The sequence below is a fragment of the Rattus rattus genome, unplaced genomic scaffold, assembly GCF_011064425.1.
Source record: "Rattus rattus isolate New Zealand unplaced genomic scaffold, Rrattus_CSIRO_v1 PGA_scaffold_81, whole genome shotgun sequence".
Classification (NCBI taxonomy): domain Eukaryota; kingdom Metazoa; phylum Chordata; class Mammalia; order Rodentia; family Muridae; genus Rattus; species Rattus rattus.
Genome location: NW_022651198.1, coordinates 122,840 through 136,302, shown reverse-complemented (window position 1 = coordinate 136,302; position 13,463 = coordinate 122,840). Strand labels below are relative to the sequence as shown.

Sequence of the window (13,463 nt, the reverse complement as noted above, 5' to 3'; positions counted from 1 at the left end):
GCTGACTTCCACTTGATTACCTTCTTCCAGCCCCATCCCCAGTATTCAAGCTCTTGGCGGTTTGTTTTGGTCAAATAGATATCCCTTTTCCTGTTGGACATCTGACTTCCCAAGACCAGAGCGGGTGGGGGTGGGGGTGGGGGGGTTAGGGCCAATCAGGCTATTCCATGAGAATGAGATTACTAAACAGAGTCTGGGGATTAACACAATTGATATAGAATATTTGTCTAACAAGCACTAAACGCTGGGTTAGGTCCCCAGCATGGTATATATGGTATGGTGGTGGATGCCAATAATCTCAACGAGCTGGAGGTAGAGGCAAGAAAGTTTGAGGCCATCCTCGATACAGTGAAGGGAACCAAAGCCAAATGTGACATAAAAGCTTGTCCCCAAAAAAGGGGTTGGGCTGCCCACACCTTTAATCCCATCCTTTGGGATATAGAGAGCCAGACAGATGGCCAGCCTGGTCCACGTAACAAGTTCTAGGCCAGCTAGGGCTGAATAGTGAGGCTCTGTCTATGGGAAAATAAAAAAGATGAAAACAAAACAAACAACAACACACACACACACACCCTATTTGTGAGTTGGGGAGTGTGTGTGTGTATGTGTGTGTGTGTGTGTGTGTGAGCTGATGTGATAGTTCACAGAAATGAGAAGACAACTCTAGCTTAGCTGTTGCTTCTCTTCTGCCATGTGGGTTTTAGGGACAGAAATCAGGTCATCAGGCTTAGAGGCTAATTGTTGTTTTGTGTGTGTGACTGTTTTACCTGAAAGTATGTCTGCGCACCGTGTTCATGCCTCGTGTCTGCAGAGGTTATCAGAGTGCCAGGTCCCTGGAGGTACAGATGGTTATAAGCACCCTGTGAGTGCTGGAGACTGAACTGAGGTCCCTTGCAAGAGCCACAAGTACAATGGTGCATGGTGGTGCACACCTCTAATCCCTGCACTCAAAGGCAGAGGTGGCCTAGTCTGCATAGTTAGTTTCAGGTCAGCCAGAGCTGCGTAGAGAGAAAGGCCTTATTTTGGGGCGGGGCAGTTGGCTGGTGAGGCAGAAGCAGGTAGGTGGATGTTTGGAGTTTGAGGCCAGCATAGTCTATAGAACAAGTTCTGAGACAGCAGGGAGACAGAGAGATCCTCACTGGGAGTGTGTGTATGTGTGTGTGAGGGGTGTACAGCAAATGGCTCTTAACCACCAGGGCATCTCCCCATCCAGTAGGGTGTTTTTGTTTTGTTTTTTAAATTAAAAAAAAAAATTAGCTGGTGGTGGTGCCTTTAATCCCAGCACCCTGAGGCACAGTCAGGTGGAGTTTGAGGCCAGCCTGGTCTACAAAGCTAATTCAAGGACGGCTAAGGCTACACCAAGAAATCCTGTCTCAATAAAACCAAAAAACCAAACCACAAAAGCAAGACCATGCTTTACTGGGTGTGTGGGCTGCCGGAGACTGGTCTCCTGTCTCCCTATATGGGTCCTGGGAATAGAACTCAGGTAGTCAGTCTTAGCGGCTACTTCCGGCTAGGGCCTCTGTGTAGCACAGTCAGTAAGATCCCTGGGTGGGGGCTCAGTGGTTTACGCTTGCTGCTCTTCCAGAGAAGTTTGGGTCTCAGCACTCAATGACACATAGTTGTGAGCTGCTGCCCTCTTCTGGCCACCATGGGCACTGTACACAAGTAGCGTACACTCACACAAAGTAGAATGAATTTATAAAAAGTCCTGGATACCCAGGGTTTTGTGTTGTGTGCTGACCCTTAGCACAGCACTGATGCACTGTTTGTAATCCCATGGAGTGGCAGATGCCATAGCTTCAGCATCAAGAAGCAGCCAGGTTGGGGCTGGAGTGAGCAGGAAGCAGTGTTCTAAACACAGGGAAGAGCGGGCTCCTGGGCTAGGAGCACACGGTGCACCTGTGCAGCCTGTGCCCTCCTTTACTATGGTAACCTGAGGTGAGAAGGTACGTCACCTCTTGAGTCCATGTACCCATCTGTGGGCTGAGAATGTGAAATGCACACAGACAGCCACTCCGGCTTCCCCGCAGACTCAAGCAAACTGCCACATATGATGCCCTTTCTGCCTAGGCCGTGTGGGTGGCCAGTGATACAGGGCTCTGCTGAGGGCGAGGAGGGGGACCTCACTTCTATCAGGAAGGGTGCAGATAGCATGCCAGCTCCTGGAACTGTTTAATCTGGCTCTGGCACTCCTGCTCACACCCTCTGCGTGGTCTGGAGAGCATGTGACAGGCTTGGGAGCAGCCGCTTAGCTCTGCTCTCCCACCTGCACGTTCCTATGCTCCTTTTGGTTTGCAGCTCAATGGGACTGTCCCCCTGTGAGCTCCCTATGGCAAGGCCCTGTCTGAGATGCTGTCCCTGGCAGCACCACCTTTCCACTGGGTTCAGCTCAGCCTTGCTTAGAGGACCCCCTGCTGCCCCACCCCCATCTTCTCCATCCATAGGGAGCTGTATGGTCCTGTCTAGCACCTATCAGACCTTCTGAGCCACTCCACCATGCCTAGCAGCAGCAGCAGGAGGTATCCTTCCCGTCTTTGCTGCAGAACAGTGAGTTTGTATTTACTATGTGTCTCTCCCAGCAGACCATGCCGTCCCAGCAGGCACTCTGCCATGACCTCAGTGTCTGGGCACAGAGATGTGGAGAGAATGTCACAGACACATACTCACCTCAGTCTGCCACCTGTCTCCAGCCTGCAGGCACATACACCTACAGTCAGACTACCCACACTCCAGGAGACCCCTCGCTCCTTTCCTGACCTCTGACTGCCCATGTCAGCCCAGCATCCCCCCCCAATCTCTTCCGGAAAGAAAAGACAGCACTCTTTTGCACTTTGCACAAAATGTATTTCTGTGACATCCTGAAGTACAGACGTTTCCCCAGACCCAGGTGGTAAAGCAGTGGATGAGAGCTCTGCTCAGGGCCTGGCAGTGCCAGAGGGCGTGGGATGGAAAGGGCGGGCTGAGGTTGCCCAAGTGCTGCATGGGGGAAGCCACCTGCCAGGGAAAGTTTCCTCTGGGAAGGTCAGTTGCCTCTCCCCGAGTCCTATGAACAGCTGGGCCCCTTCTGACTGTAGGCAGGTAAGCCCGGAAACAAACAGGCACAGAGAAGAAAGAGGGCAGAAAAAGCCACACCAGAGGCTGCCTCCGGGGCCAGCTTTGCTCCCTACGCCTGCTGTGCACAGGTCTCCTGAGTACCTGTACCAATGAAAGGCAATGCAGAGACACAATGATGGGTGCACGGATGCCCCGAGAGCCTACACCACAGTGCAGCTTCTCAGGGCAGCCTGACTGGGCTGGAGGGACAGAGGACTGTCCACATGCTGGTCTGAAGGTGGTTTCCTGCTGCCACTGTGAGGCTGGAGTGGGGAACTCCTGCCTTGGAGGGAGCTGTAGTATCTTCTGGACAGTGGGTGGGCTCAGCTCTGCTGCTGGTGGGAGTGCCTGGGCACTGGGGTGCTGTGGGCAGATGAGGGCTACAGAACAAGGAGCAAGACCCTGGTCCCGGAAGGTGCCAGCTGCCAGAGCTGAGGTGGCCTGGGGCATGTTTGGCAGAAGGGGCAGTGGAATTGCCCCTGAGTTCTGGCCATCTCTGGGCTGGAACCTTCAAAAGCCTGGGGCCTGAGGGAGACTTGAGGCAGCCTCCATAGCAGCATGGCCACAGACAGGCCTGGCCAGAGAGCAGTGGCCAACAGAGCCATGCTTCTCCAGGGTCCTCGGGACAGGAGCCGCTTGGCCTAGGGCTGGGAACAGCTTACTCTTTTGGCCCCAGATGGCTCACAGCCTGGAGCACCAAAGCTGGGAAACCCAGTAGGGCTGGACTTAATCCCAGACCTCAGCAGCCTCACTCACCTGGGAGCCTGCACAGGGCACTCAGGCAGGGATCAGGGATGGGAGCAGCCTGGTAAGGGCCAGCTCCGCCCACAACAGACAGAAGGCAGGCCAGGGTCTGAGCTCACTGGGAAGGGACCAGGCACTCACAGCATTAGAGGCAAGCCCAGCTGGGGCAGGAGGGAACATGGCAGCAACGAAAGCTTGGAGGTGGATGAGAGTGGCAAGGAGCTGCAAAGACTCGGGAGAAGTCATACACACAAAACTTCACACTTCCTAACCAAAAAAAAAAATAATATATATATAATATATATATCTCACTAACATTAAGGAACCGCGTCGGCTGTGCAAAAGTCCTCGCTGTCTCTTCACCCTGTGGGAGGCTCCGCAAGGGACCTGCCCACTAGACCTCCAGCGCTTCCTCCTGGCCTGTGGTCCGAGCTGTGTGGCCTCTATCTTGACGTGTCCATGTTCTCCTCTCTAAAGTTACTGCAGTGCTCAATCACCTTGCTGGATGAAACCGGGGAGAGCATTGGAGGATGGCTAAGAAGGGCCGCTCCTGCTTGGGCCCCACAGCTACTTAACAAGCCTTAAGAGTGACCCTGACACATACTTGAACAGTGTACCAGTGACTGGGAAGTAGGACCTGTGGCCATGAATGCTGCCCCTGCCCCCAACTAGGAAAGGAGGAAGTCCTATAAGCAGTCAGACCTGACCTCCTCAACCCACCACTGCCCTCTTCAGTGCTTGCCCTGCCCATGCTCATTCTCTGTGCAGAAGTCCACAGGGCCCCAAACGGACAGGGGTCTGCACAGGCGGCTATACCGGCTCCAGGCCCTAAGTGTCCCAGCTCAGCCTGCTCCCTGAGATTACTGCCACCCACGGCAGTTTGACCTTACACCCCTTGCCTGTTCAAAAGGGAGACTCTGGGTTCTGGGGTCCACCGCAGCCTCCATTTGCTGAAAGGCTGTATGGAGGGCTTTAGAGAAGGAACTTCCCAGTATAGTTCATTCTTGATCCAGAGGACCCGCTGGCTCAGACACAACTCAGGTCAAAGGGCACCAAGAGGGCTCGCTGACAGGCCCCACCCAATGACTGAAAAGTCCTGGGATCTTGTTTAACACAGATATCCTTGAGCCCACTGGTAAAAAAGTCTGCAGGTGGCTGTTGAGTTCTAACACTTTCCAGGGGACTCCCAAGGGAGACTAAGTCCAAGGACCAGTCAGTTAAAACCGAACCCCAAAATAACAAATGGCAGAGCTGGCTGATGTCTCCAGGCCAGAAAGGCATATTCTGGGTATGGGGCGGGAGGAGGGTGGAGTCTGAGCCTCAGGCCACCCTGTGCTCAGATTTATGACAAAGGAGTATTCTCTGAGTGAGAATGGATCCAGGAAAGAGGAAGGCGGATCCAACTGATCCTAGCATATAGTATGTGTACTCGAAGGCATACGAGGGACAATCAGAACTGGGGCCTGGCACATGCTGGCCTGGCACATGCTGGGCAAGGGCTGTACTGCTGAGCTTCACCCCAGCCGCGAAGGGCACGTTTCCCTGGCGGCCTTACCCTTACCCCTGCGTTTAAATAACCCAGCACCGTGCGCCTGTGGCCTCTAGCAGACGCCTCACCACAGCGAGTCCGTTTTTATTGGAATAATGTAGGTCAAAAATAATGCAGAGTTCTTGCTAATGCTGGTGACAAGGGGGGCTCTCAGTGGGACTGGGGAAGCCTACTGAGCACTTGAAGCAGACCAGCTCCCCTGACAGTTGAGACCCTGTCTGTCATCCATGGGCAGGTGACAGAGGCCCCTGCTGGACACCCATCCACTGTTTGCTCCACACTAACCCTGAGTAACTCCCACTGAGCCCTTTGCCCTCCACACTAAGGTTCCTACCCAGGATGCAGTTTGTTTCTTACCGGGCCATCTCCTTGGTTTCCTGCCGGGCAGTAGCCATCTTGATCAAGTCCCTCAGCAGGGGCATCCCTCCTTCCTTAATCAGCAGGGGGCAGTACTTGTCAGCTACAAGGTAGGAGCAATAGTGAGGACCATGTTCAGCTACAGCCTGTCCCCAGACACCCACAGTTTCCAGAACCGTTCTACAGTTGCTGCCTGGGGAAAGACCTGCCAGGAGGGAGCAGGGACAGGCCAAGGGTGCCAAGCCTCCTGGGGCCACATGGCAGGGAATGGGCAAGTCCTTGAAAAGGACACTTCCCACTGTTCCCCAGAAATTGTGGTTACAATTTCCCTGGAGTTAGTCCTATGGGAAATATCTCTACCATAGGCCCAAAGCATGATATTTCTCTGAGAGGTTTGTATCATGACACAGGTTCCCCAGGCAGAAGTTTGTATTTATGATGTTGTTAGTAAGACACCCCCAGGTAACTATGGTGACCACTCAGCCATCTCTCTGCCTTGCAGGTGGCAAAAAGACTGGAAAGTTCACTCACAGGTAGGGTAAGTGTAGAGAAAGGCACACTGGTACGGGCTGGGTCACCTCTGATGGTGACTAGGCTAACCATCACACTGGCATCCTACCAATGCCAACTTAGCTCTGAGGGACATGGCCAACGGTAACTCTTTGTGTTCTTTCCTGAGTGCCAGCTCCCTGTGGACATGCTGTGTTCAGCTGAGGGACTGTCTGAGCCAAGGGAGGAGGCACTCACGGTAGACAGACACGAGGTTGTACAGGGCCCAGGTGGCCCAGTGCTGGCTGACTGGAGAGATGCCCTGGGGAAGGAGGCGGAGGATCGGCTCAAAGGACCTGCAGGAGAGAGGCGCCGTCATCCAGAGGCTGGAGAGGTGAGGCTTGCTCCTATGAGCTCCTCCATGCAGGGTCCTAAGGGCAGTATGGGCAAGCCTGTAGGATTTCAGGGCCCTGTGGCTGGCTCTACCCAGGAGCTCACCCTGGGGAAGACCAAAGTCAGAGACGAGGGTCTTGGCAACCAAGAGAGTGAACTGGTAAGGAAGGGGGACACCTTGGGAGAAACCTACAGTAACTCTAAGCCAGGCTGCAGTTCCAGCCCCCAAGCCAGGAAATCTCATCTGCAAAGCTTCAGAAGGGCCCTGGGATTTAGCTTCCTGCCTCCCAGGGACTGGGGCTTGAGCAAAGCCACACACCATGGCCTATCCTTTCAACTGAGTGTTTGACATAAATGACCAGCTGTCCCTAGTGTGGCAGGGAGAAGGACTGACCGGGTGACTACAAAGTCACCCTCCCAGTACAGTGAGGACTGAGGCCAGCCTGACAGGGTGGGGTTACAGGTGACCTGTGTTTTGCAGTGTGTTTAGTTCTGTATCAAACATGCGTAAGAGACAGGCCTTGGATATAACACACATGTTAACGAGTGGGAATGTGCCCCTCACACACTGGACCTTACAGTGAGTGAGAGCAATCGCCTTTGGAGAACAGGACCAGGGTGGAAAGCACTGGCACACCATGTTGGGACAAGCAGCTTCTGACTCTCCATGCTGTGTACCTTCCCATCTCTGACCTGTAGTTGATATTCCTTCGGGAGTTGATATCCCAGCTCTGGATGGCCGCCCACATACGCTCCTCCACCTCTGCCCGCTGGGGTTCACAGACACCCCAGGCTTCAGGCCCATCAAACATGATGTGGGATAGGACACCACAGGCATTGTAAGAAACCTCAATGCCGTCGGCCTTGCTTTCCAGCAGGTTGCTACCGGGAAGAAGAAGAAGAAGATCCACCATGCATTAGTGGGCAGCCACCCAGCCCTGCAGCCACTACCACCTCCTCCCGCTTCAGCCCCTGGAGCACAGGACCTCATGCCTGTACCGCCGGGCTCAGGTGTAAGTGACTTGGCCCTGTTTTGTTTGTTTTTGAGTCAGGATCTCATGAAGTTCAGGCTGGCCTGCTTCATCTCCCAAATGCTAGGATTACAAGCTCAGGCCACATCTCGCCACTTGGTATTTATTCAGAGTCCTTCAAAGAAAAGGATGTGACAGTGCGGCCGTCTGTGGCAGGCTGAAAGACTAAAGCCCACAGGGGCTGGGGAAACGGCTCAGTGTACAGCACAGCTCACTGTAGAGCACACACTGCTCTGTCAGACTGGAGCTGGGTCCCAGGACCCATGGCGGCTTGCAACTGTTTGTGCCCCTCAACTCTAGGAGACAGAAACCTTGGCCTTTCTGGGCAACTGCACTCATGGGCACACCTGTCCCTCACATACACAGAATTACTACCAAGATCAAGGAAAACCAAACGCACATTATAGAGAGAAGGAGTACAGTAACAGAAGCCTAGACAGAGCACAGTGTGCCCAGAGTACACCTGACTGTTCTGAGTTTTCTGGAGGCCCAGGAAGTACCAACCTGAAGACGCTGATGAACTGAGAGGTCATCAGCTGAGGCCGCAGCCCCTTCACCTCTGCCACATTCCCCAAGAGCCCGAGCATGTTCCGGTGTAGCTCCTGCTTCTCTGGGAACTCCTGGGACAAGAGCAGGCAAGGCCTTCACACTCATCACTTCACGTGATACTGTTACCCTGCGGACTTGTGGGCGCCTGTGTGGAGGGCCCTTCTAGACAAGGGAGAGATACAGTAGGCCGGCCTCGACTTTCTGGAGCTCCCAGGACAGAGGCCGGGAAGAGAGCTGACTTTGGGGATAATTACGGCTCCATTTGCCACAGCTCAGAGGAGTCCTTTCTGGGGAGCCCCTAAGAAGCTACAGAAACAAGCAGAGTCCTATATTCTGGGCAGAACTGTATCTTGTTAGCAGGGGACGGTCTCTGGGCAGGCAGAACAGGTTGGGGTTCCCTGGCAGAAGGGCTCTCAGGAGATGAAGCTGAGAAAAGCTTCCCGACACTTCTTCCAGCAGCAGACATGGGGTGTGTGGCTGGCCTGTGTGGCCATGGGAAGCTTGGGCGGGATGGCATGCTGGGTGTGTGGCAGCCCGTGCGGGCACTGCCTACCTTCAGGCAGTCGAGAAAGAGCTTCATGCCATTGAAGTTAAGGAACATCTCACAGTTGTCTGGAGTCTCATCCGTGATGTTCCACAGAGCGCTCCAGGAGAACTCCATGACCTGGTCACACTGTGGGGGAGGCACAGCTCAGCTCTGTCCTCTGGAGGACCCATGGCCAACTCTGGCAGAAGCCTCTAGGGAGAGGGCAGAGTGTGCTGGGCTCTGCTTACCGTCTTGTCCAGCAGCTTCTTCTGGATCAGCTTCAACATGGTCTGTGGGCAGAGGAGAGAGGCTGCCTGAGACCAGGGCCCCACCAGCTTAGGAGCTCAGCAGACAGGGAGGCACTGCCTGTCCTGGGTGACACAGCCTGGCAGCGTCCAACTCTACAGGTCTTTTGGAAGTGGCTCGAAGGTGGTCAAGGACACGTGGGTACTTGTCAAGTGCTTCTCTGCTAGGGGCGGCACTCCCCGGGGATAGAGGGAGGGAGGCAATGGACTGACTATCCTCAAACCTTCCTTTCCTTCCATATTTATCCTGTTCATGTGCTAGGCTAAGGATTTATTCATACCAGGCCAGAAAGGCATAGTGACAAGAAGGGCCAGCCCTGGGTCTTTTGTCATAGGGCTTACTGCATGGAGCTGAGTGGAACTAGTTAAAAGACAGAGAAGGGGCTGGAGAGATGGCTCGGCGGTTGGGAGCACCCGACTGCTCTTCCAGAGGTCGTGAGTTCAATTCCCAGCGGCCACATGGTGGCTCACAACCATCTGTGGAGAGATCCGATGCCCTCTTCTGGTGTGTCTGAGGGCAGCTACAGTGTACTTGTATATAATAAATGAATAAATCTTGAAAAAAAAAAAAAAAAAAAAAAAAAAAAAAAAAGAAAGACAGAAGACCACACAGTTAGAAGCAACATTAAGAAATCCTTCTGAAAGCCAGGCGTGGTGGTACAATCTTTAATCCCAGCACTGGGGAAAGCAGAGGCAGGTGGATCTCTGAGTTCAAAGGCAGCCTGGTTTACATATTGAGTTCCAGGACAGCCAGGGCTACACAGAGAAACCCTGTCTGAAAAACAAAACAAAAGAAATCCTTCTGAGGTGGGCATGGTAGTGCACACCTTTATTACGAGCACTCGGGAGGAAGTAGAGGTGAAGTTTTCTTTTCTTTTTTTTTTTTTTTTTCGGAGCTGGGGACCGAACCCAGGGCCTTGCGCTTCCTAGGTAAGCGCTCTACCACTGAGCTAAATCCCCAACCCCTGAAGTTTTCTTTCTGACTTAGAGACCAGCCTGTGGTACCTAGCAAGTTCTAGGCCAGCCAGGGCTACATAGAAAGACCTTGTCATATACAAGTAAGCAGGCAAGCAAGCAACTCTTCTGGGGGAGTGGAGAGATGGCTCTGTGGTTAGGAGTATGTCCTACTCTTGCAGAGGATCCAAGTTCAATTCTCAGCACCCATGTGAGAAGGCTCATGGTCACCTGTTAACTCCAACAGGTGGATCAAACAACACTGTCCGACACACACACTCTCTCTCTCTCTCTCTGCCATCTCCTACCCCTCCTCCCCGTCCTCAGAGCACAGGAGGATAAAGGCAGTCAAGCTCACATACCACAACGAAGCCCATCTTGCCCACGGCCTCCTTGTGGTCATTGTCCACCTGGCAGACGAGGGCATTGCACAAGTGCACAGCGATACGCTGGATCGACTCGTCCTGGCGGGTGGGGCTGAGGATGCCGAGCAGGAGCTCGTTCACGCGGCGGTACTGGAACTCCAGCTCCTCGGGGATGCTGAAGTTGCAGAGGGTCAGACAGCAGTTCCGCTGCACCTGGGCCAGGGTGGGAGACAAGCAGAGCACGTTCAGGGACAGACCTGGGACAGGGCTCCAGATCAGATGCCACCCAGGGCTGGGGAGATTCTCTGGAAGAGAAAGCTTCTAGGCCTTTTGGATGGAGTTTTCGGACACAGTCCACACTGAGCTCAGGCTCACCATGTAGCCAGGGCTGGCTTTCAACTCCCAACCCTGCTGCCTCAGTATACCGCCATGTTCAACTAAGGCTTGCTCTCTTGCTTTTCGTTTTCAGTAAGGTTATTCTAAAAGTTTTTAAAAACATGAAGTTTTTGTATTTTAAAATCCATGTAACCACGACCTCTGCCAGGAAACAAACACTGCCTACACCCAAGTCCCTTCCTGATCATAAGACCCTGTCTTCCCCCCAGGGAGCCACGAGCCCTTGCTCAGCACTGCTCCAAGGACAAGTGTTGTCACCTGTAGCTGAAATGCACTCGCTTTCATTGAAGTCTAACATTCTGTCATGACACCTCAGTTTACCCATCAGTTCTCCCACTAACGGACTTTTGGCCACTGTCCATAATGCCTTGCACATGCTGCCTGGTGTCTGTCACACAGCTGCACTAAGGTACACAGAGTTGAGGGATTTGGGGGTTTTCTTGAGAGGGTCTTATGCACTCCAGACTGGCTTCGAACACAGCTGAAGACGACACTGAACTCCTGGTCCTCTTGCCTCCAAGCCTGGCTTGCTCGAGGGCTTTCTGGATCAGAAGTGGACACGATTCATGTTGAGACAGCAGCTGGCTGTTAACCAGGCTGTACTGCTACCAGCAGTGTACAGGCATGTGGCCACCCCTTCTTTCCCAGCCTGTACATTCATGACGATGTATGTACTCCACGGGTCATCATTACTCTCCTTCCCTTCCTTATTAAACATATATTTTGTGTTTTAAAATTTATTTTATGTGTGCATATATATGTATACCATGTTCTACATACATGCACATACACACATATATGCACCATGCATTGTGATGGAAGTCAGAAAGTGCTGAATCCCTTGGATCTGGAGTTACAGCCAATTGTGAGCAGCCAACCAAATGGGTGTTAGGAACTAAGCCCTCGTTCTCTGCAGGGGTAACAGTAAAAGTTTTCGAATTTCAAGGCAGGGTTTCTCTGTGTACCCTTGGCTGTCCTGGAACTTGCTCTATAGACCAGGCTGGCCTTCAGCTTACAGAGATTTGCCTGCTGTGTGATGGGACTAGAGCAACAACCTGCTTGTAACAAGTGCTTTTAATCACTGAGCCATCTACCCACCCCTACACGCTTCTTTATTAAATACTGGCATTCACCAGGCTTTATGAATCACAATGTTTAGAGGGTATGGCCCCTTAGGGTATCAGACACTATGCATGCACACACATTTTACAATGCTGGGCACCAAGCCCTGGGCCACATGCTTTATCCACTGCTCCGTCACTGAGCTATCCCCGATCCCAATACTGCAGTCTGAGAAAGCCTATTCTAATTTTTTCTTGTTTGAAACAGGGTTTCTCTGTGTAGGCCTGGCTGTCTTGGAACAGTTTTAATCTTCCTCTGTAGATGAAACTGGCCTCAAACTCAGGGAGTCCTTCTGCCTTCTGCATTGCCTTGGCCTTAAAGTTTAAAGGTAATCCTTTATAGTGTTTATATGCTACCATTTCTGCAGAAAACTACTGCCCTAGCTCCTTTGTTGTTGTTGTTTAAAGATTTATTTATTTTATGTGTAAGTATACTGTCGCTGTCTTCAGACACACCAGAAGAGGGCATCACATCCCATTACAGATGGTCGTGAGTCACCATGTGGTTGCTGGGATTTGAACTCAGGACCTCTGGAAGAGCAGTCAGTGCTCTAACCACTGAGCCATCTCCTCCGCCACCCCCCCAACTTTTTTTTTTTTTTTTTTGAGAGGTTCCTCTGTGTAGCCTGGAACTCACTGTGTAGACCAGGCTAACCTGGAACTCCAAGGATCCACCAGCCTCTGCCTCCTGAGGGCTGAGACTAAAGGCGTGCACCCCACCACCCAGCATCTCCTTTGCTTTCTTGATTTTTATTTGATGTATGTTGGTGCTTTGCTAGAAAATGTCTGTGTACCACATGTAACTGGAGTTACAGATGGTTGGGATTTGAACCTGGGTCCTCTGCAACAGTAGCCAGTGCTCTTAACTGCTGAACCCTCTCTCCTTGCCCCATTTTCTTGATTTTCTTCTTGAGACAGGGTTTGACTCTGAAGCCCAGGCCTCAATCCCACCTCAGTGTCCTGAGGCCGGGGCTGCTGGCAAGAGCCAGCCCGATCCCGACTCTTTTCTCTTGAGAGCAGAGCTCAGACACACTGATGGGCACCACGCCTTAGTCCCAGCACTGGCGAGTGTTGGGAGAAAAGATGTGGTGCACACGTTAATCAGTTCTGGGGGCAGAGGCAGGCAGAGCTCGGTGAGTTCGAGGCCAGCCTGGTTCATGTAAGGACTTCCAGGAGAGGGCTACAGAGCGAGACTGTCTCAAAGGAGAAAACAACAGCATCCACACTACACAAGCAACATGCAGAGCAGTGCAAACGACCCGTTTACTACATTCCATGCACACACGACATTTCAGAGCAAGGGATGTCAGTGGGAGGCTATGCGTGTGGTGGACTTTTAGTGGTTTTCATGTCTTTGTAACTGTTCTATGGCAAATGTTCTTTTATAATTTTATAATTAAGAACAGGTACTAGTATATGTGCTGCTGAAGCGAGCACAAGGACAGGTACTAGAATCCAGCCCCCCGACAGTGGTAGGGAGGGAGGCAGAAAAGACGGAGCACAGAGGGCAGAGGTGGGTGGCCATGGGCAGGGCCCATAGTTGAAGCCAGCTTCTGGGGTCACTGTGTGCCAGGGGCAGGTTTCTGGG

At 52.6% G+C, this 13,463-nt stretch overlaps 1 protein-coding gene across 1 annotated transcript in view; it reads right to left on the bottom strand.

Moving 5' to 3' along the window:
- Positions 1-2,825: 2,825 nt before the first annotated feature.
- Zer1 (zyg-11 related cell cycle regulator) overlaps positions 2,826-13,463 on the bottom strand; it is a 28,075-nt gene continuing 17,437 nt past the window's right edge. Inside the window, exons 9-16 of the mRNA XM_032890616.1 lie at positions 10,356-10,571; positions 8,983-9,024; positions 8,762-8,881; positions 8,164-8,279; positions 7,322-7,510; positions 6,494-6,591; positions 5,747-5,849; positions 2,826-4,341 (exon numbers count right to left, since the gene is read on the bottom strand). Of these exons, the coding sequence (XP_032746507.1) occupies positions 4,284-4,341; positions 5,747-5,849; positions 6,494-6,591; positions 7,322-7,510; positions 8,164-8,279; positions 8,762-8,881; positions 8,983-9,024; positions 10,356-10,571 (942 nt within the window). The 3' untranslated portion in view covers positions 2,826-4,283. The remainder of the gene's footprint in view (positions 4,342-5,746; positions 5,850-6,493; positions 6,592-7,321; positions 7,511-8,163; positions 8,280-8,761; positions 8,882-8,982; positions 9,025-10,355; positions 10,572-13,463) is intronic.